The sequence below is a fragment of the Schistocerca nitens genome, chromosome 11 (assembly GCF_023898315.1).
Source record: "Schistocerca nitens isolate TAMUIC-IGC-003100 chromosome 11, iqSchNite1.1, whole genome shotgun sequence".
Taxonomy (NCBI): Eukaryota; Metazoa; Arthropoda; class Insecta; order Orthoptera; family Acrididae; genus Schistocerca; species Schistocerca nitens.
The window spans coordinates 141167354-141194843 of record NC_064624.1 but is presented as its reverse complement, the minus strand read 5'-3'; the positions used below and the strand labels follow the sequence as shown (position 1 = coordinate 141194843).

The 27490-nt window shown below is 42.1% G+C and overlaps 2 protein-coding genes across 5 annotated transcripts in view; both read left to right on the top strand.

The window, feature by feature from the left end:
• Positions 1-27490, top strand: part of LOC126212802 (poly [ADP-ribose] polymerase tankyrase-1-like) — a 325028-nt gene that overhangs the window by 15361 nt on the left and 282177 nt on the right. For 3 of the 4 annotated variants that reach the window (XM_049940208.1, XM_049940209.1, XM_049940204.1), the window contains exon 2: positions 10265-10434. The exons of the other annotated variant lie outside the window; for it this stretch is intronic. In XM_049940208.1, coding sequence (XP_049796165.1) covers positions 10347-10434 — 88 coding nt within the window. In that variant the 5' untranslated portion in view covers positions 10265-10346. The remainder of the gene's footprint in view (positions 1-10264; positions 10435-27490) is intronic. 4 annotated transcript variants of the gene reach the window in all.
• Positions 1109-3696, top strand: LOC126212720 (uncharacterized). Its single transcript, XM_049940131.1, has 2 exons — positions 1109-1286; positions 2795-3696. The coding sequence occupies exons 1-2, from the start codon at positions 1109-1111 to the stop codon at positions 3694-3696; spliced, it is 1080 nt and encodes a 359-aa protein (XP_049796088.1).

Here is a 27490-nt window from a genome sequence, read left to right as displayed (position 1 = left end):
CGCGTGGGCCACAAAGAGCCCGCCGCCGGAACCGGTCCGTCCCATTGTGGCCGCCTGTAGGACCGAGCGCGCTCCGTCTACCTGCTGGCCGGAAGAGGGACAAAAGCTGGATTTCGCGGGGGAAGACATATTTACAGGTGTGTCCAAGGTCGTGACTGACTCAAGCATCTGTGGGCTGAAGGTGAAAGACAAGCTGGAGGTATCGGAGAAGGGAGCGAAAAGAAAGATGGAAAGTGGCAGTAGTGGTTTCGAAAAAGATAATAGTAGTAGTAGTGGTAGTGACGAGGATGAAAATAACAGATATAGAAAGGCGGTTTTAAGGAGATTCCTGTTAATGGAGAATGTTAATTCCCGTTTGACTGACAATATGAATATACATGAGCACTTATGATAGACAAATTAAGAAGCAATATTTATGTGAAGCAATTGACTGATTTTAAATAGAGTACTTATGGTACATATAGAAATAACGAAGCAATATTTACGTAAAAAAAATGAAAAGAAAGAATAAAAATTAACTTATATTAGACAGAGTACAATATGAGACTGTGTCTCGCGAGATTTCGCTCAGTCTTTCAGTTCGGACATGTTCGTCACCGTTTTCCTCCCTCCTTCTGTCTTGACTACGATCCTGCCATCCTGGGTCCAAACATTTTGAAGGCCGAACTGTGTGATCGCAGTGTTCAAAACTTTTAGTCTTTCGCGCGTCAGATCTTCCCTCAGGGTAACCCCACTCTTGGCGAGTTTTCTTTTCTGAGCAAACACTTCAGCTCTTTTCCGGTATGACACAAATTTAATTATTACGCCGCTTTCACACTATACGGTTTTGACCGTACGGCAAAAAGCCGTACGGCTGTAGGTGTGAAGAAATGTATGGCGCCTTTCACATTATACGGCGACGGCAAAATGCCGCTGCCGTGCCGTGCTGCAGCCGTGTCTTGCCACTACAACAGACGGTCGCCGTACGGCAAGTTCGACAACAGTGGCCTACGTGACTAAGTGCATGCTTTCACACTGGACGGTTTTGAGCCGTACGGCGTCGACTAGTTCGTTGTAGTGTCGTTTTATTCATTTGTGTTTATTCTTGTTTACTGAAAAGTGTAGAAGAATGGATGAAATTGATACTGAACTTTTGATAACCTTGGTGGAAGTAAGACCTGTTCTGTGGGACAAAACTCTAGATGCGTATAGAGATCGTATTGCTACAAAGAATGCTTGGCGGGAAGTTTGCGTAGCACTGAAGCAAGATTTTGATGAGATGGAAGACAAAGATAAAAATGCGTTTGGTAAGTATTTATTTAATATATTAATATTACATTTAATACGTTTTAAACAGTTTTTATTTAACGTTATAAATTTTATTCTAAAAGTAAATCGTTTGTTTATAAGTAAATTACTGCTACCAGTCACGTTTTTTTTGTTTTGTTTATATTTTGCACGACGCGTTTCGGGAAATAATTCCCATCCTTAAGTGCGTTTTTCTCTAAGTTTTCATCATGTGTGGTGTCTTTTTATGTGTCAGGTCTTGCATTCTGTTTTCTTTACTGTAATTTATAAGAGAAACACGCACAAGACCTCACAAATAAAAAAACACTACACATAATGAAAACTTAGAGAAAAAAACGCACTTGAAGATCGGAATTATTTCCCGAAACGCGTCGTACAAAATATAAACAAAACGATTAAAAACGTGAGTGGTAGCAGTAATTTATTTATAAAGAAAACTATTTACTATACAGTCGCAGGCTTTCACAAACAATCTACAAAAAGGAAAAGGCTTGTTAATTTATATCTTTGACATCTGCCATGACACGCTTCCAGCATTTGTCATAAAATATTTACAAAGAGTGTTCCTTATGGCGTTGGCTGTCAGTCCTCCTCTTATGTTGGCATCTTGGGCTAAGTCTTCCAAACCAGTGAAGGATGTGGTGTCTTCAATTATAAATCCATCTCTCTGACGTACAAAATTGTGTAAAACAATGCAAGCTTTAACCATTTTTACTGCAAAATCTGGATGAACATTTAAAGGTCGGTGAAACAACCGCCACTTATTGGTGAGGATGCCAAAAGCACATTCCACATACCTCCTTGCTCTGCACAAACGGTAATTAAATACACGTTTCTCAACTGTCAAGTTTGTTCCCCCAAAAGGCCGGAGCAAATGCGTGTGTAGGCCAAATGCTGCGTCTCCCACGAAGAAGTAGGGTACTTTTGGACCTTCCGTACCAGGCAGACATTGGACGTCTGGAAATTCCAGGGAATTACTTTCTATTGACTTCCATAAACTGGACCGTCTGAACACTGAAGAGTCACAGTCTTTGCCATAACTTCCTACGTCGACATAAATGAACCTGTAGTTGGAATCCGCTACAGCCATCAGAACCACAGAAAAGTATTCTTTGTAATTGAAGTACATTGATCCGCTATTAAATGGGGCAGTAAGACGGATATGTTTTCCATCCACCGCTCCTAAGCAGTGGGGGAAATTAGCAGTACGTTCAAATCCAGCCGCTATTGATTCCCATACCTCTTTGGTCGGTCTTTGTATACATTCTTCCCGCAGTGATGACCAAATTGCTGTGCATACATCATTAACCACTTTACTTGCTGTAGAAATCCCAATTCTGTACTGGAAATGTAAGTCAGTGAAGGAACAACCGCTTGCCAGATACCTGAACAAAACGAAAAAAAATCAGTGACATTTAGTTTGCAGTGGACATTTTTTGTTACAGTTTTGCTTTTTTCTATACAAAATTAAAATGTTTTCATACAGTTTTGTTTTCTTTTGATGTAGGTATAGAAGTAATACGGAGGTGGACCAATCTACGAGACTCCTTTGTGAAGTCAAACATAAAAATTCAAGCTGCGAAAAAAAGTGGCTCAGCAGCAAAGAAAATGAAAAAGTATGTATATTCTGATCAGCTGCAGTTTCTAAAAAAGCTGTATGATGCTCGAGAGACGGAGGACAGTTTTCAATCGGAACGCACCGCCAGACTGGAAGAAGATATAGAAACGCAGGGCTCCGTCGAAAATACTGAGAATGTTTCTGGGCCATTTGATACAGCACCCACACAACAAACATCCAAAAGCGAGTGCCATACAAACAGAAAACATAGAAAACCTGATGCAATCGAAATGAAAATATTACGAGCTCTGGAAGAAGACAAACCTTGCAGCAAAATGTCATTTTTACTTAGTCTGAAGCCTCATCTGGAAAAATTTGATGAACAGGATTATCTTCAGTTTCAGATGGGAGTCCTCAAAGTTATAGAAAATATATATGAAAGGAGAAATATATTGACAGCTCAACCTCCTCCATTTACCCATTACACACCTCCCATGCCCTATAATAATAGATTTCAAGCTTATTCTTATTCACCTATGGAAAATGCTGCTCCAATATCCTCTTACCATACGCATCAGATTCGTCCTCCTCCAGCTGCACCAAACCCAACTACTTTTCTCGAACAACCATTACAGACTTCTCAAGGTCGCAGTTCTTATCAACGAATTAATAAAGTGCCACCACCATACCCTTCGCCTTCCACAAGTAGCCATGAAGGCCCACCATCAACAACGCAGTTCTACAACGTTTTTGCAGAGAGCCTGTCGCCACAAAGTGACAGTACAGTCAGTCCTGCTACAAACTCTTTGGTTTCAACTGCTGATATTGATATTGACTTTTCTACTTCATAATCTGAGCGTAATAAAAATGTAAAACACAAATAAATAAGTAAATAAACAGAACTAGTTTTTATGTATTAAATTACCTTAACGTGATAGCCAGCATTTGAACAGGTTGGATGCAATTGCGGAATTGTGTGTTTTGTCGTTGTAACACATCCTTTAGTTTTCTATGTAATTCGTCAAACGAGGTAATAGACATTCGGAAATAGTTAAAGAATTTATTTCCGTCGTTCCTCAAATCTTCAAAGAGTGTATAAAATAAACCCACTTCGTCTCTTCTCTGGTTAATGGGGTGTACCCACAAAAGACGACCTTTTCTTTTGCGGCGACGATGAAGCAACCACAAAGCAACAACTCGTTTACGGTTCATCTTGATACACACATTAAGCAAACTGAATAGACACCAACAACTGGTCACGTCAAAAAGCCGTGTAATGTGAAAGCAACACAGGCACGGCTAAAACTCGTACGGCTTTTTGCCGTACGGTCAAAACCGTATAGTGTGAAAGCGGCGTTATGGGCCTGGGTTTCATGGCACCTGGTATCCTGCGCCCAACACGGTGGCTTCTGTCAATATCGGCCACGTCGATCTGCACGCCAAGTTTCTCACGCACGAGGCTAATGGCCAGGTCGTCGGTGTTTTCACGGTCGTTTTCAGCTATCCCGAACAAGCGCAAGCTGTTCCTTCGCTGATACTGCTCAATTTCATCGGTGGCCGCAGACAGTTTAGCTTCTAGGTCGGCGGCTTTTTTCTCTTGTGCGGCCAGGGACTTTTTAAGAGACTGGATTTCGGTGCTGTTGCGCCCGACAGACTCTTGCAGTTTGTCCATGACCGCGGCCGTCACAGAGTCCGTGATGGATTGCACGATTACGTTTAGCGTGTCTTTGCTGTGCAGCGCCGCACTCACCTGGGACCGGACGAGCTCCCCGATGTCGGGAAGCGAGGCCTCACCTGCCGCCGGAGACCGGGCGCCCGCGCTGCCTGCGCCCCTGTAGCCTCGCCTGCTGCCGCTTACTCGTGCTCTTCCCATTTTTCACTCACTTACCACTTATCACTTGTGGTAATCAACGGAGAACAACACACCACGGCAAGTAACACTTGTTTAGTCGGAAGCACACGTTGTGGACTGCCGCACTTCTCTGTAAAACCTTCAATGAGCGGAAAAACTCGCGAGCCAAAGAAACGCGCGTCACTCAGTGGCCGCCATCTTACATTTCCTCATTACATTTATCTACGTTTAGGGAAAGCTGCCAGCTGTCGCACCATTCATTAATCCTCTGCAGGTCTTCCTGGAGTACGTACGAGTCTTCTGATGTTGCTACTTTCTTGTAGACAACCGTGTCATCTGCAAATAGCCTCACGGAGCTACCGATGTTGTCAACTAAGTCATTTATGTATATTGTAAACAATAAAGGTCCTATCACGCTTCCTTGCGGTACTCCCGAAATTACCTCCACATCTGCAGATTTTGAACCGTTAAGAATGACATGTTGTGTTCTTTCTTCTAGGAAATCCTGAATCCAATCACAAACCTGGTCCGATATTCCGTAAGCTCGTATTTTTTTCACTAAACGTAAGTGCGGAACCGTATCAAATGCCTTCCTGAAGTCCAGGAATACGGCATCAATCTGCTCGCCAGTGTCTACGGCACTGTGAATTTCTTGGACAAATAGGGCGAGCTGAGTTTCACATGATCTCTGTTTGCGGAATCCATGTTGGTTATGATGAAGGAGATTTGTATTATCTAAGAACGTCATAATACGAGAACATAAAACATGTTCCATTATTCTACAACAGATTGACGTAAGCGAAATAGGCCTATAATTATTCGCATCTGATTCATGACCCTTCTTGAAAATGGGAACGACCTGCGCTTTCTTCCAGTCGCTAGGTACTTTACGTTCTTCCAGAGATCTACGATAAATTGCTGATAGAAAGGGGGCAAGTTCTTTAGCATAATCACTGTAGAATCTTACGGGTATCTCGTCTGGTCCGGATGCTTTTCCGCTACTAAGTGATAGCAGTTGTTTTTCAATTCCGATATCGTTTATTTCAATATTTTCCATTTTGGCGTCCGTGCGACGGCTGAAGTCAGGGACCGTGTTACGATTTTCCGCAGTGAAACAGTTTCGGAACACTGAATTCAGTATTTCTGCCTTTCTTCGGTCGTCCTCTGTTTCGGTGCCATCGTGGTCAACGAGTGACTGAATAGGGGATTTAGATCCGCTTACCGATTTTACATATGACCAAAACTTTTTAGGGTTCTTGTTTAGATTGTTTGCCAATGTTTTATGTTCGAATTCGTTGAATGCTTCTCTCATTGCTCTCTTTACGCTCTTTTTCGCTTCGTTCAGCTTTTCCTTATCAGCTATGATTCGACTACTCTTAAACCTATGATGAAGCTTTCTTTGTTTCCGTAGTACCTTTCGTACATGATTGTTATACCACGGTGGATCTTTCCCCTCGCTTTGGACCTTAGTCGGTACGAACTTATCTAAGGCGTACTGGACGATGTTTCTGAATTTTTTCCATTTTTGTTCCACATCCTCTTCCTCAGAAATGAACGTTTGATGGTGGTCACTCAGATATTCTGCGATTTGTGCCCTATCACTCTTGTTAAGCAAATATATTTTCCTTCCTTTCTTGGCATTTCTTATTACACTTGTAGTCATTGATGCAACCACTGACTTATGATCACTGATACCCTCTTCTACATTCACGGAGTCGAAAAGTTCCGGTCTATTTGTTGCTATGAGGTTTAAAACGTTAGCTTCACGAATTGGTTCTCCAACTATCTGCTCGAAGTAATTCTCGTAATTTCGTACGGTTTCGTATGTAAACGTCTACGCAACACACGCCAGACGAACATCGGAGGCATGTTGAGCTGTCTAGCTGGACGGCGAACGGATTAATGCGGACTCCTTGTGGATCTATGGCGGATGCGCTCGACGTCTGTGTCAGACACTCGGCGACGGCCCGGCAATTTCCCTTTACACACGCTACCTGTTTCTTGGAATTGTTCATCCCGTTGTCTAACGCTCTGTGCTATAGGATGATACACACAAAAGTCGCGCTGAAGGGTTATTACTGACCTGCAGTCCCCAAAACTTAGAACACAAAGCGCTTTCTGTTTTCCCGACACCATTTTTATTAGAACTGAAGTGGGCGCACACTGCTGCTACCTAGCTGAAACCGTGTGAAACTCGAGAGTTTGCTCTTTCCACAAGTAAGTTGTTCGTACACACATGTGAAATACCATAACAGTCACGATAGTTTTGAAAGCGGATGACACATTTTCTTAGGGTACAGTTTCCGCCAGCACCACGCTCGGAAGTACCCGCTGGCGTGTCCTTAGCCGCCTTGGGTTCTTTTAGCCGGCTAACGCCACTGCTGTAGGCGAGACACAGCCCCGTCCTTCTCTCCCTCTGCATATCAATCACCACGTATTGACATACACAATAGTTTCATTTGAAAAAGCCAAGTTGATCGCCGTCTCCTACAATTAATATGAGTATTACAAGGGACTATACGTCGCTCATACACAAGTTTCTCAGAATTAATCAAGTGCAAATATCGTAACAATCTCTTAAATGGTTTCGACAGTATTTGTCTTAAACAGTGCTGCTGATCAGTCAGTATACATGGTGGTTCCTGAACATACTCAAATATTTTAATATGTTATTCTACAACTAAAACTAAAGAAAAAGTTCGTACAAACATCGGTCCGCAAATGTTTAGTTACGGAGTTACGGCTGTAAGGTGTCAGGCAAATCCAACACCTTCCATGAAAACACTGACATGATAAGCAAATCCAGTAGTATGTCACATAGCTCCGAATAAATCGTTACATTAAATTAACCAAAGTAATACGAGTAACGAGTGAGCAAATGGAATACCACAGACTAACACAAGAATGCCTAAATGCATGTCATACCTTCCCACCGTGAGACAGACGCAGTTCCGAGGGGAGAAACGAGAACAGAAGCCGAGAGCAGAACCGTGTTAAGCCAGAAGGCCCTACGATAAGGGACACCCACGTCGCCAGCTAACCGCTAGGACCACACCACCCGCAAGTTTTAGCGTGAGACTTTTCCTCGTCTCTGTTACGTCAGGACCACCCCCCAGTCCATGTTAAAAGATAGAACCCTCCAGAAGAACAGTATAGATCTTACGATAACAGAAAAAGGACCACACCAGCTGCAAGTTTTAGAGTGAGACTTTTTTGCGTCTCTGTTACGTTGCAATCTTTAAAAACATTGCCCCACCACGAAAAGTATAACGTTTCTCATTGGATAGACAGAATTTTTGTAGGTGGAGCTTAAGGTTAACATTGAGACCCTGATTGGTCAGATGAAAAGACAGCCAGATATTTTTTTTTTAAACCAACTTCGGTAAATCGTAGTAAGGAGAAGTTAGGAAAGAGTTGCTTCCGAGACGGCGAGGTGAGCGGAGCTGTGCTGTCCGCCGCCCCCTGACGAACACCGACAAGGTAATGAACGCACGTGATGCCGCATAACAGTGCATAAAGCTTCACTCAGAACTGCAGAAGTCTCATCTGTTACACCCCCTTTTTTGCGTAATACTAGTGTCGATCGTCAATTAAAGCTCATGGTGTTCACATTTGCCACTTGAAGTAAAAATCTGAAACGCGATGATTTTTCTGTTATATAGTTATTGAGAAGCCACATCAGCCACTGTAATTTACGACAAGTTAGATAAGTAATTAAAGATAATTGAGGGTCACTGTAGACGATTTTGATAGTTTTCTCTTTTATGAAACTTAATTTAAATCTAGATTATAGATGTGATATGGTATAGGTCATCCTTCGATCCATTGTAGAACTTGGAAACCCATTCAGGGAATATTCGTTCACATTTTTGTTGAACGCAATTGGTTTTTATCATCCTGTATTAAAACATTTCCTTTTATCAATAGTGCAATTTATAAACAATGTTTTGTGAGTAGAATAAAATTTCCAATGGTAAACTTAACTGCTTTTTCGACGTTATTTTACCAGCTAACTAAAAATAGGAAAGCCTTGAACCCCTTCCACTAAATTTAGTTAGTATTAAGATTCTTTTACAGGGAGTGCAGTGGAGCTGACGCTGAAATCATTAAGTATTTGGTTATATCATCGCTAGTCTCACTGAACTCTTCTGAACTCTACATGTCATGTGTGGTCTGGCGTCTACTTACCAGCAACAGGTTCCAGGTTCAAACTAGTCAATTCCCTAAAATACATGTTCAGAGCGTCGTTGCGCGAAAGTGGTAGGGAGACACGATATATAACAAACTGACCCCACGCAGAATGTTAGACGGCTAATAAAGGATTTTGCCTGAAATTTAGCATCTTCACTAATACGAATCCATTGCAAAACTGTAAAAGTAAAGCATGATTTCCATTTACTTCGTTGTCATTGATCTGGTGAATCTAATAAAAATTTTTTCCAAATCGTGTAATTGGCGAGACATACTTACAATTCCTTCAAGAAGAAAATCCCCGCTTGCTCGAAGATGTTCCACTTGCTACGCGATCGCAAATGTGTTTTCAACAGGACGGCGCGCCTCCACATTTCGCCAACCCGTCACTACACATTTAAATGAACATTTTCGCCATAAATGGATTGGTCGAGTTGCTACACGTCTGTGGCCACTCAAATCGCCCGATTTAATACCAATGGATATTTTTGTTTGGAGATGGGTGAAAGACATAGTTTATGAGGACATAGTCAAAACACGTGAGGCATTACTTACTCGCGTTATGAATGCAATCGGCAAAATTAAGAACAACCCTGTGAAACTGAAACGAGCAACAAAATCAGTTCATACATGTGTAGCTAAATTCATTGAACTCAGTGGACACGTTTTTGAATATTTATTGTGAATGTATTGTGAAACTGTGTGCCCACTGTACAACTTCCTTAACACTGAGGTTTGTTTTATCCGCTGTAACATGAAATCACGTGAGATATAGTATTAATAAAAGCAGATTATCTGACAAATTCATACAGTTTCAGTTAAAGTTATTAGCATCATTATTTCAAAATTAAATTCTCTACAACTTCTGCTGAAAACTTTGTGCAGTCGCCTCGAATTTAAAAAACAAACTGGGTCAAGTAATAAATTAAAAATTTCACGAAATTACTTCTTTGCTTCACTGGATGTTCTGAAAAACTACTGCAGATACACGTCTGGAGCATCTCTTATTAGTTTCACCAGATGAATAACAACAAAATAAGTGGAAATCGTGCTTTACTGTAACCTCGTGCAGTTTTGCGATGGCTTCATATTACCGAAGTCGGTAAATTTCAGGCAAAATCTTTCACTAGCCGTAACTCCGTAGATGAACATTTGCGGACCTGTGTTCACACGAACTTTTTTCTTTAGTTTTCCTTGTAGAATAACATATTGAAATCTTTGCATACCTTCGTGAATCACCCTGTATATTCGGAACAACAGAATGACATCCATCTTGTAAAATGGTGTAGTTCAGATTAATTTACGCTTCTTTATTTACTATACAGGTAGTTGTAAAAAATTGGGTTTTGTGATTACACTTGTTTGTAAAATTTCAGGTTCTTCAGCAGACTGCGTGTTCGGTGAAGTTATTTTGAGGGAAAAGTTTTTTACTTGGCCCGACACCTGCGACCTTCCGTGATGTTCCGCAGAATCGCTAGTTGGTTCATCCGCATTTTTGTGGCGGTGGTCATATGTAGTGGCTACAGTCGCCCAGTTTCCGTTACAGGTAAAAATTATGTTTTTTCTCGATTCCTATGAGGCTGGGTATGATAATGGACAGCAATTTTTTTGTGAAGTAATGAAGTAAATGTTTAAGTTTTGCACTGAGATCTTTACGAATTTATTTTCCGGAATCGTATACAGAAGTCACCGGACATAGTTTAACAGCCGACAACTGAGGTAAGTGTTTCATCCGTTACTCATGGTCCAAGTGGTTCTTTTGGTGCTAGTTTATTTAATCACGGTAGCCTTATTTCTGGTTTGAGATGTCCTCGCCGGCGCCGTGGGGAGGCGAGCGTGTGCAAGCTTCCCTCCAGCTGCCTGCGCCACCTGTTCCCTGCTTGTCTTACTCAAACACACTAGAATAGTGGCCTACTTGAATATATAGAGGTTCTATTTTTAGAACAGCGAGAGAAGATATAAAATAAATATACATCATTTGTTCAGAAACCTCTCTCGTCCAAGGGTCGCACAAACTTGTATTCAGTACAGTTCGTTGCTCCTGCATGATAGGCAATACGCACGTCAGACGTTATTGCTATGCAAGTAGCATAACTGGCAGAGTCGGGCGAGACCCACCCGTGGTACACACAGGCGTGAACTTGTTGGGGTAACTGCTTTGGGTCACAGAGCAGTCATAAGAATACTGCGAGGGAACTGCGCAACATCGTTGGGTATCAGTGTATCATTGCCTTTGGTATTGTAGAAAGCTCCAGTTGGAATGCCATTTGGTCATGATGTTGCGTATACAGGGTGTTTTTTACCACCGTGTACAAACTCTAGGGATTGATCGATGACAGCATGCGGAACAACAAAGGTCTAACGAACTTACGTCCGGAAATGAATGATTTCCACGCTAGAGACCACTTATTCAATCATACACTGTTACGAAGACTGCAGTCTAATAGTCGCTGTACCACGCAGCTACAGTTACAGTATGTACTGAAAATGCTTTCCATGTGCCTCAATCCATGCGTGTATACGCGCCGTAGCGTGCTCTGTCTCACATCAGCCAGGCTGCATACGAACAGCGTCATAGGCAGGATGAATACGCTGCTCCAGTGTCTCCACATCTGGAACTGGCTACGCGTGCACGATACTTCTGAGGTGGCCCCATAGCCAGAAATCGCACGGGTTGAGATGCGGTGAACGAGCAGGCCAAGCAACTGGACCACCTTCTCCAATCCTTCAACCAGGGAAGACACCATTGAGATGCGTCTGGGCGTTAACGGCAAAGTGTAGCAGCCACATAACCATTTGAATCATCAACAGCACTTCTTCCAGAAAGACGCGCGCAAGAAATGGCGATAGTTCAGGCCTATTAGGCGATGTGGAAGGAAGACTGGTCCCAAAATACGGCCGCCAATTATCCTGGCCCACACATAGCGGCTGCACCGATGCTGATGATTCGCTGTCACCATACCATGGGCGTTCTGCGTACCATCCCACAGATGCCTGTTATGAGAGTTGAAGATACCACTCCACGTAAAGGTGCCGTCACCCGTGAACAGGATGGGTAACACAGATCACGGAATCGTGGTTGCCTGGTGAACAAATCAGTGACAGAACTGTTCCCTATGTGGAAAATCTGTCGTTGGTACGCCCTGCACACACTGTAAGTGATAACGGTAGTAACAATCGTCATGGAGAATGTCCTACACGGTCGTCTGGCTTACCCTGTACAGGCTGGTCCACGGCCTGCTACTGAGATGGCGGTCGCCTTCCACACTGCTGATTACATTTTGTTCCAACTCTAGTGTCTGATCATTTCGGGTACGTCCTTCACGACTTCCTGCATCCTAGGTCATGATGTGCGATAAACAGTACCACCCTCTATGAGGATATCATGCATACTGTAACTGTAGCTGCATGATATTACACTGCAGCTTTTGTAACAAAGTATGATTGAATAAATGGTCTCTGGCATACGGATCATGCATTTCTGGGCATCATCAGACATTTTTTGTTCCTTATCCTCTCATTGATCAATCACTAGAGTTTGTACATAGTTGAAAAAATCATCTTGAATATTCCATAGACCCTTAAACTGATAAAAGTAATCTGTCTGTTTAACGTATCGGTAGAATTTTCGCAAAGGTTTACTTAGCTGTGTTATATTCCACACCGTAACTTTTTTTTTTTTAAGAGACGTACTGATGTTACAGAGTTCATCTTGGACACGCAAGTTCAAAATGTGACACGAAGCCAGCTGAATTGGAGAATCCGACAGTTCCCATGGCTATTTACTCATAATTTCGTATACAAACCGACTTCCTCTATTTCCCTCGTGTCCAAGTAAAATCAGATATGACAGATAAATTCTCCTCTAAGAGTCACCTCCTAAAACTTCACATCAATTTTAAACATATTTCGTGTTAACTGTATTAAAATCCTGCTCGAGTTGCATTATATTCCGTTTTCGTACGCTGTGTACCACCAGAAACGTATTTTCTGCTGTAACATCAATTGCGATCAACATTTATCCTCCATAAAAATTACCGGAGTAGCAGCCTCATTCAAAGAAACATTTATCTCATGTTTAATTGTTTATCAAAGTGAATAAATATAAATTTTATAAAATTCTCACAAGTTACCAGTGATGTGTAGTACATGTGTCGTAGAAAACCAGTGTTTGTATAGCGCTTGTTGTAAGTAACATGTATCCCATTGTCTGCATTTACTGTAAACTAAGGATAATTTTCATTTGGTTTTCGACTACAATCTCTAAAAATTTCACGAGATTAGTAGCGTTTATAGACGATATAAAGGAAACATCGATTTGCGTACGGACTGCTTCAGATCTTAACGGTAACTAGCTATACTTGGAGATTAACTGGTCCACAACATAAAAATGAACTTGCAGGCTTACTTCAATGATACTTGTTTACTGTTCTGTAAAACATTACACCAGCCACACTGCAGCCTTACTGTGAACACCGTCCTCGAACGTGAGAAGAGTTAGCTGACGTTCACAAGTCAAGATCAGTCGCCTGGAAGCTGCTGTATATGGGTGTTTCTGGAGAGTTACCAGCAGTCATGTATCAGATATACCACAGATACCTGTTACTATCTCCTGCTGTCACTTCTATAGGAGTACATGATCTGTCCCCACTGATCCACTTGGCTGTCATCAGCTTCTACAGGAAGTACATGATCTGTCGCTGCTCAGCCACTTGGCTGTCAGCAGCTTCTACAGGAAGTACATGATCTATCACCGCTCAGCCACTTGGATGTCAGCAGCTTCTACAGGAAGTACATGATCCACTTGGCTGTCAGCAGTTTCTGCAGGAAATACATGATCTGTCACCGCCCATCCACTTGGCTGTAAGCGGTCTGTCAGTGGTAGGACTAGGCTGCGTGGACAGTAGAGCGGGGACCAGGGAGGACCCAGCACGCGGTACCTATCACCCTAACCAACAAATAGGAGGTGCTGACTTCCACTGGAATCAAAACTGAGTCAGTGAGACTGACTTCAGTTGTTGAGTAATATGGTATGTGCAGTGTCAAGAAGAGGAAAACACAAAAGGATAGCATCTGTTAACAGTATCAAGTTCAAATGTACGGCAAGTGAATGTATCCATTAGGGAAATGCAGAAAACGATGTGAGGGAACACTAAGTGTACTCACTGTCGATGGCTGGGAGCCTTATTCAGCCTACCGAAGAGGTCATACCGTCAACTGCTGAGGGAACGGGGTGCTACCGGCTGCTGATTGTTCTCTGTGGCCACACTTGGATCATTCAGCTGCCAGAGAAAGCTGAGAATGGTGGTCTCACTCATCTAATTTCAGTGAGACTCACAATTTACTGCAGTGCAAAACTGGTCGTGCACCCCACATTCTGAATTAAATGGAACTACTTACTCAGAGTTCGAAGGTTCTGTGACAAAGCAGCCTGAAATATCTTGGATTTGCATGAAGGGGTTGAGTACTCTATGAACACCTTAAATGGGTCAGGTGTTTGGTACACATCGAAGACTGCTGCTCAGGTGGCTGTTTGGGTGCGGAGTGTACACAACGGTTTTCAGATTAGACTACTCTCCATCCAGTCCAGATAACGATAGGGACCTGAAAGTGTCATTAATAGTCCCAAAGAAGAGTCACATTCTGGCGAGAGTATTGCAATTCAAGTGATTAACTTCTGAAGCACTGATAACAACGTGCCAGGTTTGAAGATGGCCCAGTAGAGCTCACATAATACCCGGTACAGAAAGCTGGTGGAAATCCGCAACTGACAGCAGTGAGATACTGATAAAAATTTCAGCATGTATCGAAAATATACATGGAGATAGTATGGCATTTGTCGCAGGTCACAGACAAATTGTACCAACCAAAACAGAAACATAAACTGCGTGTGAGGCTGTCTGGGAAAGACTCAGTATCATGGTGGGCATTAATTTGGAATCAGGTCGCTCTGTCAACTTCTAGATCTACTCCAGATGCAACCAAAAATTATAGAGAAAACGGAAGCACTGTTACACAAGTTTCCAAGTCACACTCTCATTGTTGAAGTAGATGCTAATTGTGCAGCAATCGATTGAGAAAATGACAGAGGTGGGGGTGACAAGACGTCTGGTGAAACACCTCTAAATGAGTTGTCTGAGAATTACCTAAAACAGACTGTTTGGGAGCCCACTAGTGATATTGCATGTGATAGTTTCAAAATGACCATACCTCTTTGAGGAAGCTCACACAGAAACTAGTTTCAATGACCATGAAGCAACAATGATTTACAACGTACAAATCGCAACTAAAACAAGTAGCAGAATACATATATGTTCAGCAAACCAGATATAGGAGCTCTGTCCGGCACACAGTTTTAATCTGCCAGGAAGTTTTAATCTGCCAGGAAGTTAGATATAGAAGCAGTTGTGACCTATTTGAATACAAAACTCGAAATATTGAACTCTGGAGAAAAACGTGTAGAAAAATTGTGGTTCAGGTTTACAAGAACAGTCAGCTGTGCACTTTGTACGTATGTAGAGCAGTTCATGATAAGAGGGATACTCCACAGTCTGGAGTCATTTTAAAGAAACATCTAAAGAAAAAGAGACAACTGTTCAATGAATGCTAGGCAAAACGTGGGGCTACATGTAGGAAGATGCTAAATGAGATGTATTTGGCTGATGAAAGAGAATTTCGTCTAACCTACTCAGACTACCGAGTCGCAGATAGGCACAACAAAAGGACTCTCATAATTAAAGCTTTTGGTCATTAAGGCTGCAGTCAACAATAGACAACAGGCACACACACACACACACACACATATGCACTCACGCAAACGCAACTCACACACATGACTGCACTCTCAGGCAACTGAAACCACACTGCAAGCAGCAGCACCACTGCATGATGATAGTGGCGACAGGGTGGGGGTAAAGAGGAGGTTGGGGTGGGGAGGGGTAGGGGTAGTATGTGGGGGTGGCGGACAGTGAAGTGCTGCATGTTAGATGGTGGTAAGGGGACAGGTGGGGAGGAGGAGGGAAGTATCAGAAAATGAGATAAATAGAAAGACTGTCTTTGGTGGTGAAATGATGGTTATATAGTGATGGAATTGGAATAGGGAAGGAGCTGGATGGGTGAGAACAGTGACTAACAAAGGTTCCCACAACCCACCTGGCGTCCTCCTTTGCTAGTCACTGTCCTCACCCATCCAGCGAGGTGCCCTGTCCGCATCCCAGCACTACACAGCCGTCATTCCACCACCACCCCCAGTCTTTTTATTTCTCTGCGTTTCTGCTACTTCCCCTCCCTCCCCACCTCTCCGCTGCCCTCTGTCTAACCTGTAGCATTTCACTGTCCACCACCCCACCATACTGTCGCTCCCCTCCCTGCCACAGCCTCCTCCTCTCCCCACACCCAGTCACCACTCCCACCATGCACTCGTGCTGCTGCTCACAATGTGGTTTCAGTTGCCTGAGACTTCAGTCATGTGTGTGAGTTGCGTGTGTGTGTGTGTGTGTGTGTGTGTCTGTGTGTGTGTGTGTGTGTGTGTGTGTGTGTGTGTGTGTGCATGTCTACTGTTGACGAAGGCCTATCTGCAACTCAGCATTTCTGCTCTATGGTGAGTTGCAACTTTCGTTCTTGTATTATTGTTACATTCCATCCTGGATTTTTCATAATTTGACTCCTACTAAGAATACTGTAACAGAATAGCAATGATCTCTCACAAAACCAAGAAAATGCCGGTGTTATGTAAAGCTGGTACCAAATTCAGTGTTCAGACACTCGCAGACCAGGTAATGGAAACAATTAAGAATAGCAAAGCAAAATCAGAAACTCTGAATTAGTATCCCGAAATGTTTCTTAAGAGGTGGTATTGTGGGGTATTGCTCTAATTTGTGACGATGACATATATAGATGTACCATTAGTGTCATTAGTGTTGAGAAACAGCTGAGATTTAACAAGGCTCCAGAGGGTGATGGAATCTCTATCAGACCCTACACCGAATTTGAGTCTGATTTAGCCCCTCTCTTAACCAAAATCTATTGTAAATCTCCAGTACAAATAACAGTGCCCTGTAGTTGGAAGAAGTTCGAGGAGAAGAGCAGCAGGAGTCATTCACAAAAGTATCGTGCAATATCCTTGCCATCCATTTCTTATAGGATTTTTCAACATATTCTCAGCTCGAACGTAATGACGTTCCTTGAATAGAAGGAGCTCATTGCCAATCAGTATGGATTTCTAAAACTGTCACTTCTCACATTTCCTTCATGACATCCTTAAAGCCATAATCAAGTCAGTAAGGTAAATGCAGTAATTTCGAATTTTCGATAAAATCATTTGACTCACTGCCATAACCACACTTATTACCAAAAGTAAGATTATATGGGGTATTATGCGAAATTTGTGACTTAACTGAGGATTTATTTGGTAGGGAGGACTCAGCGTGTTGCTTCAATGCAGATAAATTAGTGTGTACAATGTAAGTGTATTGCTACTCGAATTTGATGTAATTCTAAAATTAATAGTCTGTGAAAGAACTGAAACGTTAAAACTCCACTTGAAACACTGGTTCATGCAAGCGGGAAGTAGGTATGTAATCGTCTGAAACTTGAAAGAAAGGCTCCTTTGCACGTACAGTAAATTGGTGGCTAGCACGCAAAGTGTTCACACAATGTGAACTGAACGACGCAAGAAGAGCGGCAAAATTATTTTATGTAGCCTCGGATGTCGAAAAACGTAGGCTCATTTTTCAAGGTATTCACTGGTTAGCACTGAAATACCGTACCAAGAAGAGAATATACAGCAAGAGCCATGGAAATTTTTGGCACATTTTTTGAATAGCCACATGAGATCGACACTGCCACCACCTGCATTTCACAGAATCATTTGAGTACTGACTAATTGCATAGACCAGTTATCTGTTCTATTAATGAATAATAAGTTTTTGTTCCCTAAACAATGGGTTTGGCACTCTTATTTTATGCGCAATCATTTACTTAAACAAGGTCCTATTCCAAGTGCTGCAATAATCTCAGCATTGAACTGAAAACTAATTACCTCCCATAAAAAACCAATAACTTGTGTGGAGTAGTTGACACTATAAGTATTCACTCAGGTCAAGTTTTGACGTACTCCACGTATTTTTCGTACAAGGATAGTTGATTTTTTATTAAAGTGTAATTGCCAAGAATAGACTTCAATTATCGAACTAAAAGATTGTTCGTCTTAAAATATTAGTACAGTGTAACAGTTATCTGTTCTAAATTCATAACAGTGACTGGTTAGGCTTGAAGGGCAAGCTTAATGATGATTGTGCAGGTCTGAAGTTAAAGTGTTTATGATGTCATGTATACATAGTTAATAGTGTATCTCATATCGTGTTATGACTAAAATGTACAGCCTTCATCTGAGTCTACTGATGGACTAGTCTCAGGGTCCTCATGCTAACAGCTGAAGCAAATTTAAGTTTCATGTAACAATTACAGCATTAGTGAAGTACACGTGCAAGTTTTATAATATTTGTGTGCTATAATAAGCAACTGTCTACAACTATTGAAATTACATTACATCCAGGCACGACATATCCCATTTGTGAGAAATAGTATAAAGAAGCAAATGCTATTTAAAATAACAGTAAGGTTGTTGTTATTATGGTCTTCAGTACAAAGACTGATTTCACACAGCTCTCCACGATACTCTATCCTGTGCGGGCCTCTTCGTCTCCAAGTAACTGCTGCAACCTACATCCCTCTCAACCTGTTTACTTTATTCATTACTTGGCCTCCCTCTAAGACTCTAACACCCTCCCCCCTCCCGTCCCCTACCGCGCTTCCCTCCAGTACTAAATTAGTGTTCTCCTGATGTCTCAGTAGTTGCAAGGGCAACAGTCTGGATGATTGACTGATCTGGCCTTGTAACACTAACCAAAACGGCCTTCGTGTGCTGGTACTGCGAACGGCTGAGAGCAAGGGGAAACTACAGCCGTAATTTTTCCCGAGGAAATGCACCTTTACTGTATGTATAAATGATGATGGCGTCTTCTTGGGTAAAATATTCCGGGGGTAAAATAGTCCCCCATTCGGATCTCCGGGCGGGGACTGCTCAGGAGGACGTCGTCATCAGGAGAATCGGAGCGTGGAATGTCAGATCCCCTTAATCGGGCAGGTAGGTTAGGAAATTTAAAAAGGGAAATGGATAGGTTAAAGTTGGATATAGTGGGAATTAGTGAAGTTCGGTGGCAGGAGGAACAAGACTTTTGGTCAGGTGAATACAGGGTTATAAATACAAAATCAAATAGGGGTGATGCAGGAGTAGGTTTAATAATGAATAAAGCAATAGGAATGCGGGTAAGCTACTACAAACAGCACAGCGAACGCATTGTTGTGGCCAAGATAGACACGAAGCCCACGCCTACTACAGTAGTACAAGTTCATATACGTACTAGCTCTGCAGATGACGAAGAAATTGAAGAAATGTATGATGAGATACAACAAATTATTCAGATAGTGAAGGGAGACGAAAATTTAATAGTCATGGGTGACTGGAATTCGATATTAGGAAAAGGAAGAGAAGGAAACGTAGTAGGTGAATATGGATTGGGGTTAAGAAATGAAAGAGGAAGCCGCATGGTGGAATTTTCCACAGAGCACAATTTAATCATAGCCAACACTTGGTTCAAGAATCATAAAAGAAGGTTGTATACATGGAAGAAGCCTGGAGATAGTGACAGGTTTCAGATAGATTATATAATTGTAAGACAGAGGTTTAGGAACCGGGTTTCAAATTAAAAGACATTTCCAGGGGCAGATGTGGACTCTGACCACAATCTATTGGTTATGAACTGCAGATTAAAACTGAAGAAACTGCAAAAAGGTGGGAAACTAAGGAGAAAATATAAAATGCAGTAAATGAAACAGGCAAAAAGGAATACAAACGTCTCAAAAATGAGATCGACAAGAAGTGCAAAATGGCTAAGCACGCATGGCTAGAGGACAAATGTAAGGATGTAGAGGCTTATCTCACTAGGGGTAAGATAGATACTGCTTACAGGAAAATTGAAAAGGCCTTTGGAGAAAAGAGAAGCACTTGTATGAATATCAAGAGCTCAGATGGAAACCCAGTTCTAAGCAAAGAAGGGAAAGCAGAAAGGTTGAAGGGCTAATAGAGGGTCTATGCAAGGGCGATGTACTTGAGGGCAATGTTATAGAAACGGAAGAGGATGTAGACGAAGATGAAATGGGAGATATCATACTCCGTGAAGAGTAATGCGAATTCTTTACAGACGAATGGAAAAACTGGTAGAAGCCGACCTCGGCGAAGATCAGTTTGGATTCCGTAGAAATATGGGAACACGTGAGGCAATACTGACCCTACGACTTATTTTAGAAGCTAGATTAAGAAAAGGCAAACCTACGTTTCTAGCATTTGTAGACTTAAAGAAAGCTTTTGACAATGTTGACTGGAATACTCTCTTTCAAATCCTGAAGGTGGCAGGTGTAAAATACAGGGAGTGAAAGGCTATTTAAAATTTGTACAGGAACCAGATGGCAGTTTTAAGAGTCGAGGGACATGAAAGGGAAGCAGTGGTTGGGAAGGGAATGAGACAGGGTTGTACCCTCTCCCCGATGCTATTCAATCTGTGTATTGAGCAAGCAGTAAAAGAAACAAAAGAAAAATTCGGAGTAGGTATTAAAATCCATGGAGAAGAAATAAAAACTTTAAGGTTCGTCGATGGCATTGTAATTCTGTCAGATACAGCAAAGGACGTGGAAGAGCAGTTGAACGGAATGGCCAGTGTTTTGAAAGGAGGATGTAAGATGAACATCAACAAAAGCCATGTATAGAAGTGAAACATGGACGATAAATAGTTTGGACAAGAAGCGAATAGAAGCTTTCGAAATGTGGTGCTACAGAAGAATGCTGAAGATTAGATGGATAGATCACATAACCAATGAGGAGGTACAGAAATTAGGGAGAAGTGGAGTTTGTAGCACAACTTGACTAGCAGAAGGGATCGGTTGGTAGGACAAGTCATGGTCATCAGTCCCCTAGAACTTAGAACTACTTAAACCTAACTAACCAATGGACATCACACAACACCCAGTCATCACGAGGCAGAGAAAATCCCTGACCCCGCCGGGAATCGAACGCGACGGTAGTACATGTTCTGAGGCATAAAGGGATCACCAATTTAGTAATGGAGGGCAGAGTGGAGGGTAAAAATCGTAGAGGGAGACCAAGAGATGAATACACCAAGCAGATTCAGAAGGATGTTGGCTGCAGTACGTACTGGGAGATGAAGAAGCGTGCACAGGATAGAGTAGCATGGAGAGCTGCATCAAACCAGTCTCAGGACTGAAGACCAGCAACAACAACAATGATATCTCAGTGTATGTCCTATCAACAGATCCCTTCTTCTAATTAGGTTGTGCCACCACATCTGTTCCCTCCATTGCTATTCGTACTTCCTCATTGATTATGTGTTGTGGAACAGTGTGGCTCTGTGCGAGCGATGTGCGGTAGGAGAAGTAAAGTTTTGCTAGGAAATTCCCGGACGTCACTCGCACTGGAAATGTACCTAAGGGCCAATTTAAAACTGAGTTTGAGGAATATTACAAGGAGGGAATATAAGAAGTATGTTAACGTCGGCCTCGACTGTTCTGTCCGCGCAATTACACGTCAGACACTGTTGGCTCTGTAAAATATACTTGGCACATAGAAAGTAAATGATTAAGCAAACACAAATGTAGAGTAATTGACAATATATTTACGAACTTGGACTTAACGTACATATAACATGTTAACACTTACGTCAATAACAATGACAGAACTTGAGTGGTTTGAAAAGTTTACAAATCACGTAGAAATGTCCATTCATTAACCAATCTGCGTTTTTCACACATGCTAGTCCCACATGCAACAAAATGACAGTATTTATCTGTAGGATTTAACAAATGACAAGTCTAATAATGACCCCTATGTAATGGTGCGTCCGTATGATACAGGAGATAAGAAGAGACTGATATCGTCCGGCAGTGGACGATGGGTTGCGCGCTTCTTTTTCTTTAATATTCAAAAGTCTTCAGAGTATGTCTTTATATCGATGTTTTTACATGCGCGCTGAATTTGTCTATAGTTTCTCAGGCGCGTCGGTGGTGCTGGATTCATTGCTCCTTGTAAATCGTCAAAATACAACATTACAATGAGTAGTTATATATTCTACATTGGCAAATAAATGGCTCTTGGCCTCTTTCATTACTCAAATCAGATGTGGCAGTGTGGCAGTGTGAAAATACATGTCTTCGCCTCCCGTGTGGAGAATGTACGTAATACCAGTGATGTTGTAGTTGCACACAGTACATGCATTCATCTAAATTCTCAAAATCACACTCTTAAATTAATTAACATAACATATATATCATAATATCCACAATATTTATCAAATAAGTGCATAGAAGTGTTTATGCCTTGAACTTAAAGTCCATTGTTTTCGCACTATTATGCTTCAGTTCATTGTGGTCGGTGCCACAGTTATTTGTGTTCCTCTGTCTATGCACAGGCGGTGACCTCCACTCTTGAAAAGTAACTGTACAACACTTCGATCTAGCTTCCATAATATTTAATAAATTCAGTCCTGCTGAAAAGAGAGAAACTTATAACCTAACATTAAAATCAAAGGTAGATTGCTTATACACTAATCATTGTCTGTACATTTGTACGATGTTTTAGTTAGTTCAGGGGTTTTGTCTCTTTTTTGTGTGAATTGTGCGGTATTTACTTATCGCTTAAATTTACACTAATAAATTTGCATGTTGCACACGAACACAAAACAGTTTGACGTTCAACGCCGTGGGTTGACGATGGTAGTTTGTGGTCTTGTCTCACCACATCTTGACATGGTTATGTAGTGGTTAATACAAAAGAAGAAAAAGAAGAGAAGAAAAGAAACGGTTGAAAATCTGAAAATCCTGTATGCCTTGCGGCAATCGGGACAGGGCATCGGCTACTACGTTTGATTACCATTAATGTAAATAATTTCGAAGCTGTATTCTTGAAGTGAAAGGCACCACCGGGTGAGTCGTGAATGAAGCAATTTGCATGATAGCAACAAAGATTGGTTGGTTTGTGGGATTAAAGGGACCAGACTGCTACGGTCATCGGTCCCTTTTTCCAAATACTAAAAAACACCCACAGAGAATAAGAACGATTAACAGAATAGATCACAGACGACACAGAACAAGAGAAACTTAGACAAAGACCAGACAAGACGAACTAAAATCACACAGAGTGTGACGGTGGTTGGCCGACCATAGAAACAAAAAAGGAAAAGCCAACCACCGAGAAACACATTAAAAACTCAGACTAAAATCGTAGGCCAAAGGCCAGAATCAACACAAAAGGACATAACAAACACTCGGATTAAACGATAAAAACCCCCTGCCCGAATAAAACGTAAAACTAAGCCAGCCATAGCTGGGTCATCAGTTAAAAGGGCAGAGAGCGTATCAGGCAGCGCAAATGTCTGCCTGACAACAGCTAAAAGGGGGCAGACCAACAAAATGTGGGCCACTGTCAAAGTAGCAAGGAAGAAAGGGCTTGATGGTCTGTGTATATGCGAGTATGTTTACCCCAAAGAAAGTAGCGAAACTTACAGAATGCCCAAATAATGGCAAGAGCCTCCCGCTCCGTTACAGAGTACGACCTCTCGCACTCCGTGAGCGTGCGGCTCGCAAAACTTATCGGTTTGACGATTGTTTGGCGTTACTAGGCAATCTGTCCTGTCACGGTCGTCAGTTGTAGTGGTTAATACAAAAGAAGAAAAAGGAGAGAAGAAAAAAAAGGTAGAAAATGTGGGGAGAAATGGTGATTAAAAAGGGGGTTTTAAAATCGTAAATGACCGTGAAAAAGGGAAAGGAAGAAATGCAAATCGGACTTCGTATTAGAGAAAAAGCCATCGGACTTCGTGATTCGGAAAAGCTATTGTTGGGTTGGTCCTTGTGGCGTTTTTGAGCAAAATTTCAACCAATTTCCACTACAAAAATTATTACAAAAGAACAGAGAATAACAAAATGTAACTGACAGGGGGAAATGGCGTATATAAGAGTTCATCCTTTACCATGTTAACATGTCTTCTTTCGTGCGGCTTGCAGGTCTTCAAAAATCTCCTACTTCATTTCTGCGTGAAAAGTCTGCTCCGAAATCTTGAAATCGTCCAGGAATCACTAATTTATTAACTAACTAACTAACTCCGTCTACAGGCCGCAAGCGACCCATCGGGACCATCCGACCGCCGTATCATCCTCAGGTGAGGATGCGGATAGGAGGGGCATGGGGTCAGCACACCGCTCTCCCGGTCGTTATGACGGTTTTCTTTGACCGGAGCCGCTACTATTCGGTCGAGTAGCTCCTCAATTGGCATCACGAGGCTGAGTGCACCCCGAAAAATGGCAACAGCACGTGGCGGCGGGATGGTGACCCATCCAAGCGCCGGCCACGCCCGACAGCGCTTAACTTCGGTGATCGCACGGGAACCGGTGTATCCACTGTGGCAAGGCCGTTGCCCAATCACTAATTTATACCAATTAAAATCATCTTGATACTAAATGCAATTTAATTTACTTTGCTACTTCCATCCTCCGAATTTCATAACTTCCTCAATATGTCTACACATTAAAATCAGATCAAGACTAGCTAATAAGTTTTTTACGTCTGCATTAAGCTTCCACTCTCGAGAGACAATAGACGGATAGAAAACAAAAAAAAGAGTTTAAATTTTAGTATTTTCTCTGCCGTCGAGCGCTCATACCGCTGCGACGGTATAATTTATGTCTGACGGAGCGAGTGTAGTGCGGCGAAATTCAAAGTCCCGCTACAGTTACGTGGGCAAGACAAGGACGTTGAGAAGCTGGAGTCTCATTATGCTAAATGTTCATCCATGTAGATAAATGTCCGTGACTTCTGTTTCTTTTGGTGCCTATTTTCTATCATGAAACAATAAAAAAATCGTGGTTTAGTTTATGCTTAACACTAAGCTTACACCACTAATAGGGCAAGGGACAAGGATGTGAACATCAGATTTACGAACGTAGCGTGAGTACTTGCTCACTTCATTTATATACTGTTCAGTAATATCTTATTTCCGCTCCGAAATCGCTATACCAGCCGACCGCTGTGGCCGAGCGGTTCTGAATTCTGCCTCCGGCATCGATGAGGTTAGTTAGGTTTAAATGGTTCTAAGTCTAGGGGACTGATGACCTCAGATGTTAAGTCCCATAATACTGAGAGCCATTTTTTTGAACGTACCACTGTTACGAAATAAATCTCGGGTGCACCAGCGCACCTGATGATGGCAACGTGGTGGATTGGCGAAATATTGTGTCCTACGCACACTCATACGAGGGTGTTCACCAGAGATTTACTTCGTCATAAAATACGAGTGGAGAAATAGAAGAACCATGTACCACTGTTCGTGTTTAGTGTACACTTGGTACTTGACATAAGTCTTTAGTTCGGATGCATTTTTTGTTATATATGTCTCTATATTCGGGGAAAAGTCCGTGTGTATATTTTGAATTGCCACTGTTAAAGTCAATGAACTAGCATTCTCAGAGGTGTATATCTTTAAATGTGGAAACTTTCATTTTGAATCGGCGTGGTCGCATTATCCCGTCTTCCTGCGCTCTGTAGTATTTGCTTTGCGCGGTGATCCGCAAATATTTAAGCTGGGCGTGTCAAGGGACAAATGACTCATAAATTCTGTGAATGTTTCCGTCAGGGTCACGTCCTACATTGCCTTGTTTTTCTTCTTACCGCTCAGTCCAGGCGGTTCACTATCTCACTTGCCGCTGGAGTTTCTTTTATCATCCGCACGCCTATATCTGTCTTTACATGCGGTGGTTAGGAATAATTGTTCTCTCTCCATGGTTAGGAATAATTGTTCTCTCTCCATGGTTAGGAATAATTGTTCTCTCTCCATCGTGTCGCGTCGTCTATTCCTTCATCTTACATCCTACAAAATTCATCATGTAGAATGTCTGAAGTCGGCTCATCGGCTACGTCCTTTCTTTGTATTCAAATAAAACCTCAATATAAATCATCCACGGCCAGCAGTCGCGTGGGACTTCACTTTCTTAATAACAAACTTAAAACTAATTCCATAATTTCTCCTGTAAATGTGGTCGGCGACTTTCCTTAGTAATTTTGTTTTCTTCTTTCCTGTTTTCTGTGCGGCAGTGTCTTGACTCTTGGGTTCATTCTTCTTCTTGTCTTTCAGCGGTATTTTTGTAGATGTGATCGGCAAAACCTTCCTCAATGGTCATTATTATTTTCTTGGCTCGAAGCATACTTCTTAATGTACTAATGGTGGTATAGACCCTTTATTCTTCCAGACAGGGGATCGAATATGAGATAGCAACCATTGTGTCGTTTGGGCAAAATTATGTACGTACCCTTGTACAAGTACCTCCACTTTTTATTAAGACGGTACAGTAATGAAGGTTTGCAGTGCGTCCTCACTAGTACTTTTTCATTCAGTTTGTACTCTACCACTTTCCCGTTCTTCTTATCGTGTGCTCTCTTTCCGATGTTCGCATGGACGGTATGTGAAATCATGGCCTGTTTGAGTTTTACATCGAGTTCTTCTTCATCGCTCTGAAGTTTAGGTATAGGATCGATCCACTCGTTGCGTTCCCTTTGATTCGACATTAGTTCAAATGGTTCAAATGGTTCTGAGCGCTATGGGACTTAACATCTATGGTCATCAGTCCCCTAGAACTTAGAACTACTTAAGACGAAAACGTAGCTTTTGCGCGAGTTTGTGTAATCCGTTTTTCTTTTCGGTTTGTATTTGCGTCTTTGAGTGCGTTTTTGCCTGGGACAGTAAGGTCGTGTCGAGCTGAAATTTTTATGACGTACTGAGGACGGTGGTCGCTTGGCGGTGTCAAAGTTTTAAGATTGTAAGTGAAGGCATCGAGGAGTTACGGACGTTTATGCAGCGTGTTTTGAAACACGATGTGCGCAGACGCGCAGCGCCGCCTGGCCCAGTACGCGTAGTTTGCTTTGATATAGGACCGTTTGGCGACGAAAAAAAATACTAGTTTCCACAGTGGAATGAGTGGAGAGTAACGGAAAGTGTTTAATTTGTAACTACATAAGACGAAAACGTAGCTTTTGCGCGAGTTTGTGTAATCCGTTTTTCTTTTCGGTTTGTATTTGCGTCTTTGAGTGCGTTTTTGCCTGGGACAGTAAGGTCGTGTCGAGCTGAAATTTTTATGACGTACTGAGGACGGTGGTCGCTTGGCGGTGTCAAAGTTTTAAGATTGTAAGTGAAGGCATCGAGGAGTTACGGACGTTTATGCAGCGTGTTTTGAAACACGATGTGCGCAGACGCGCAGCGCCGCCTGGCCCAGTACGCGTAGTTTGCTTTGATATAGGACCGTTTGGCGACGAAAAAAAATACTAGTTTCCACAGTGGAATGAGTGGAGAGTAACGGAAAGTGTTTAATTTGTAACTACATAAGACGAAAACGTAGCTTTTGCGCGAGTTTGTGTAATCCGTTTTTCTTTTCGGTTTGTATTTGCGTCTTTGAGTGCGTTTTTGCCTGGGACAGTAAGGTCGTGT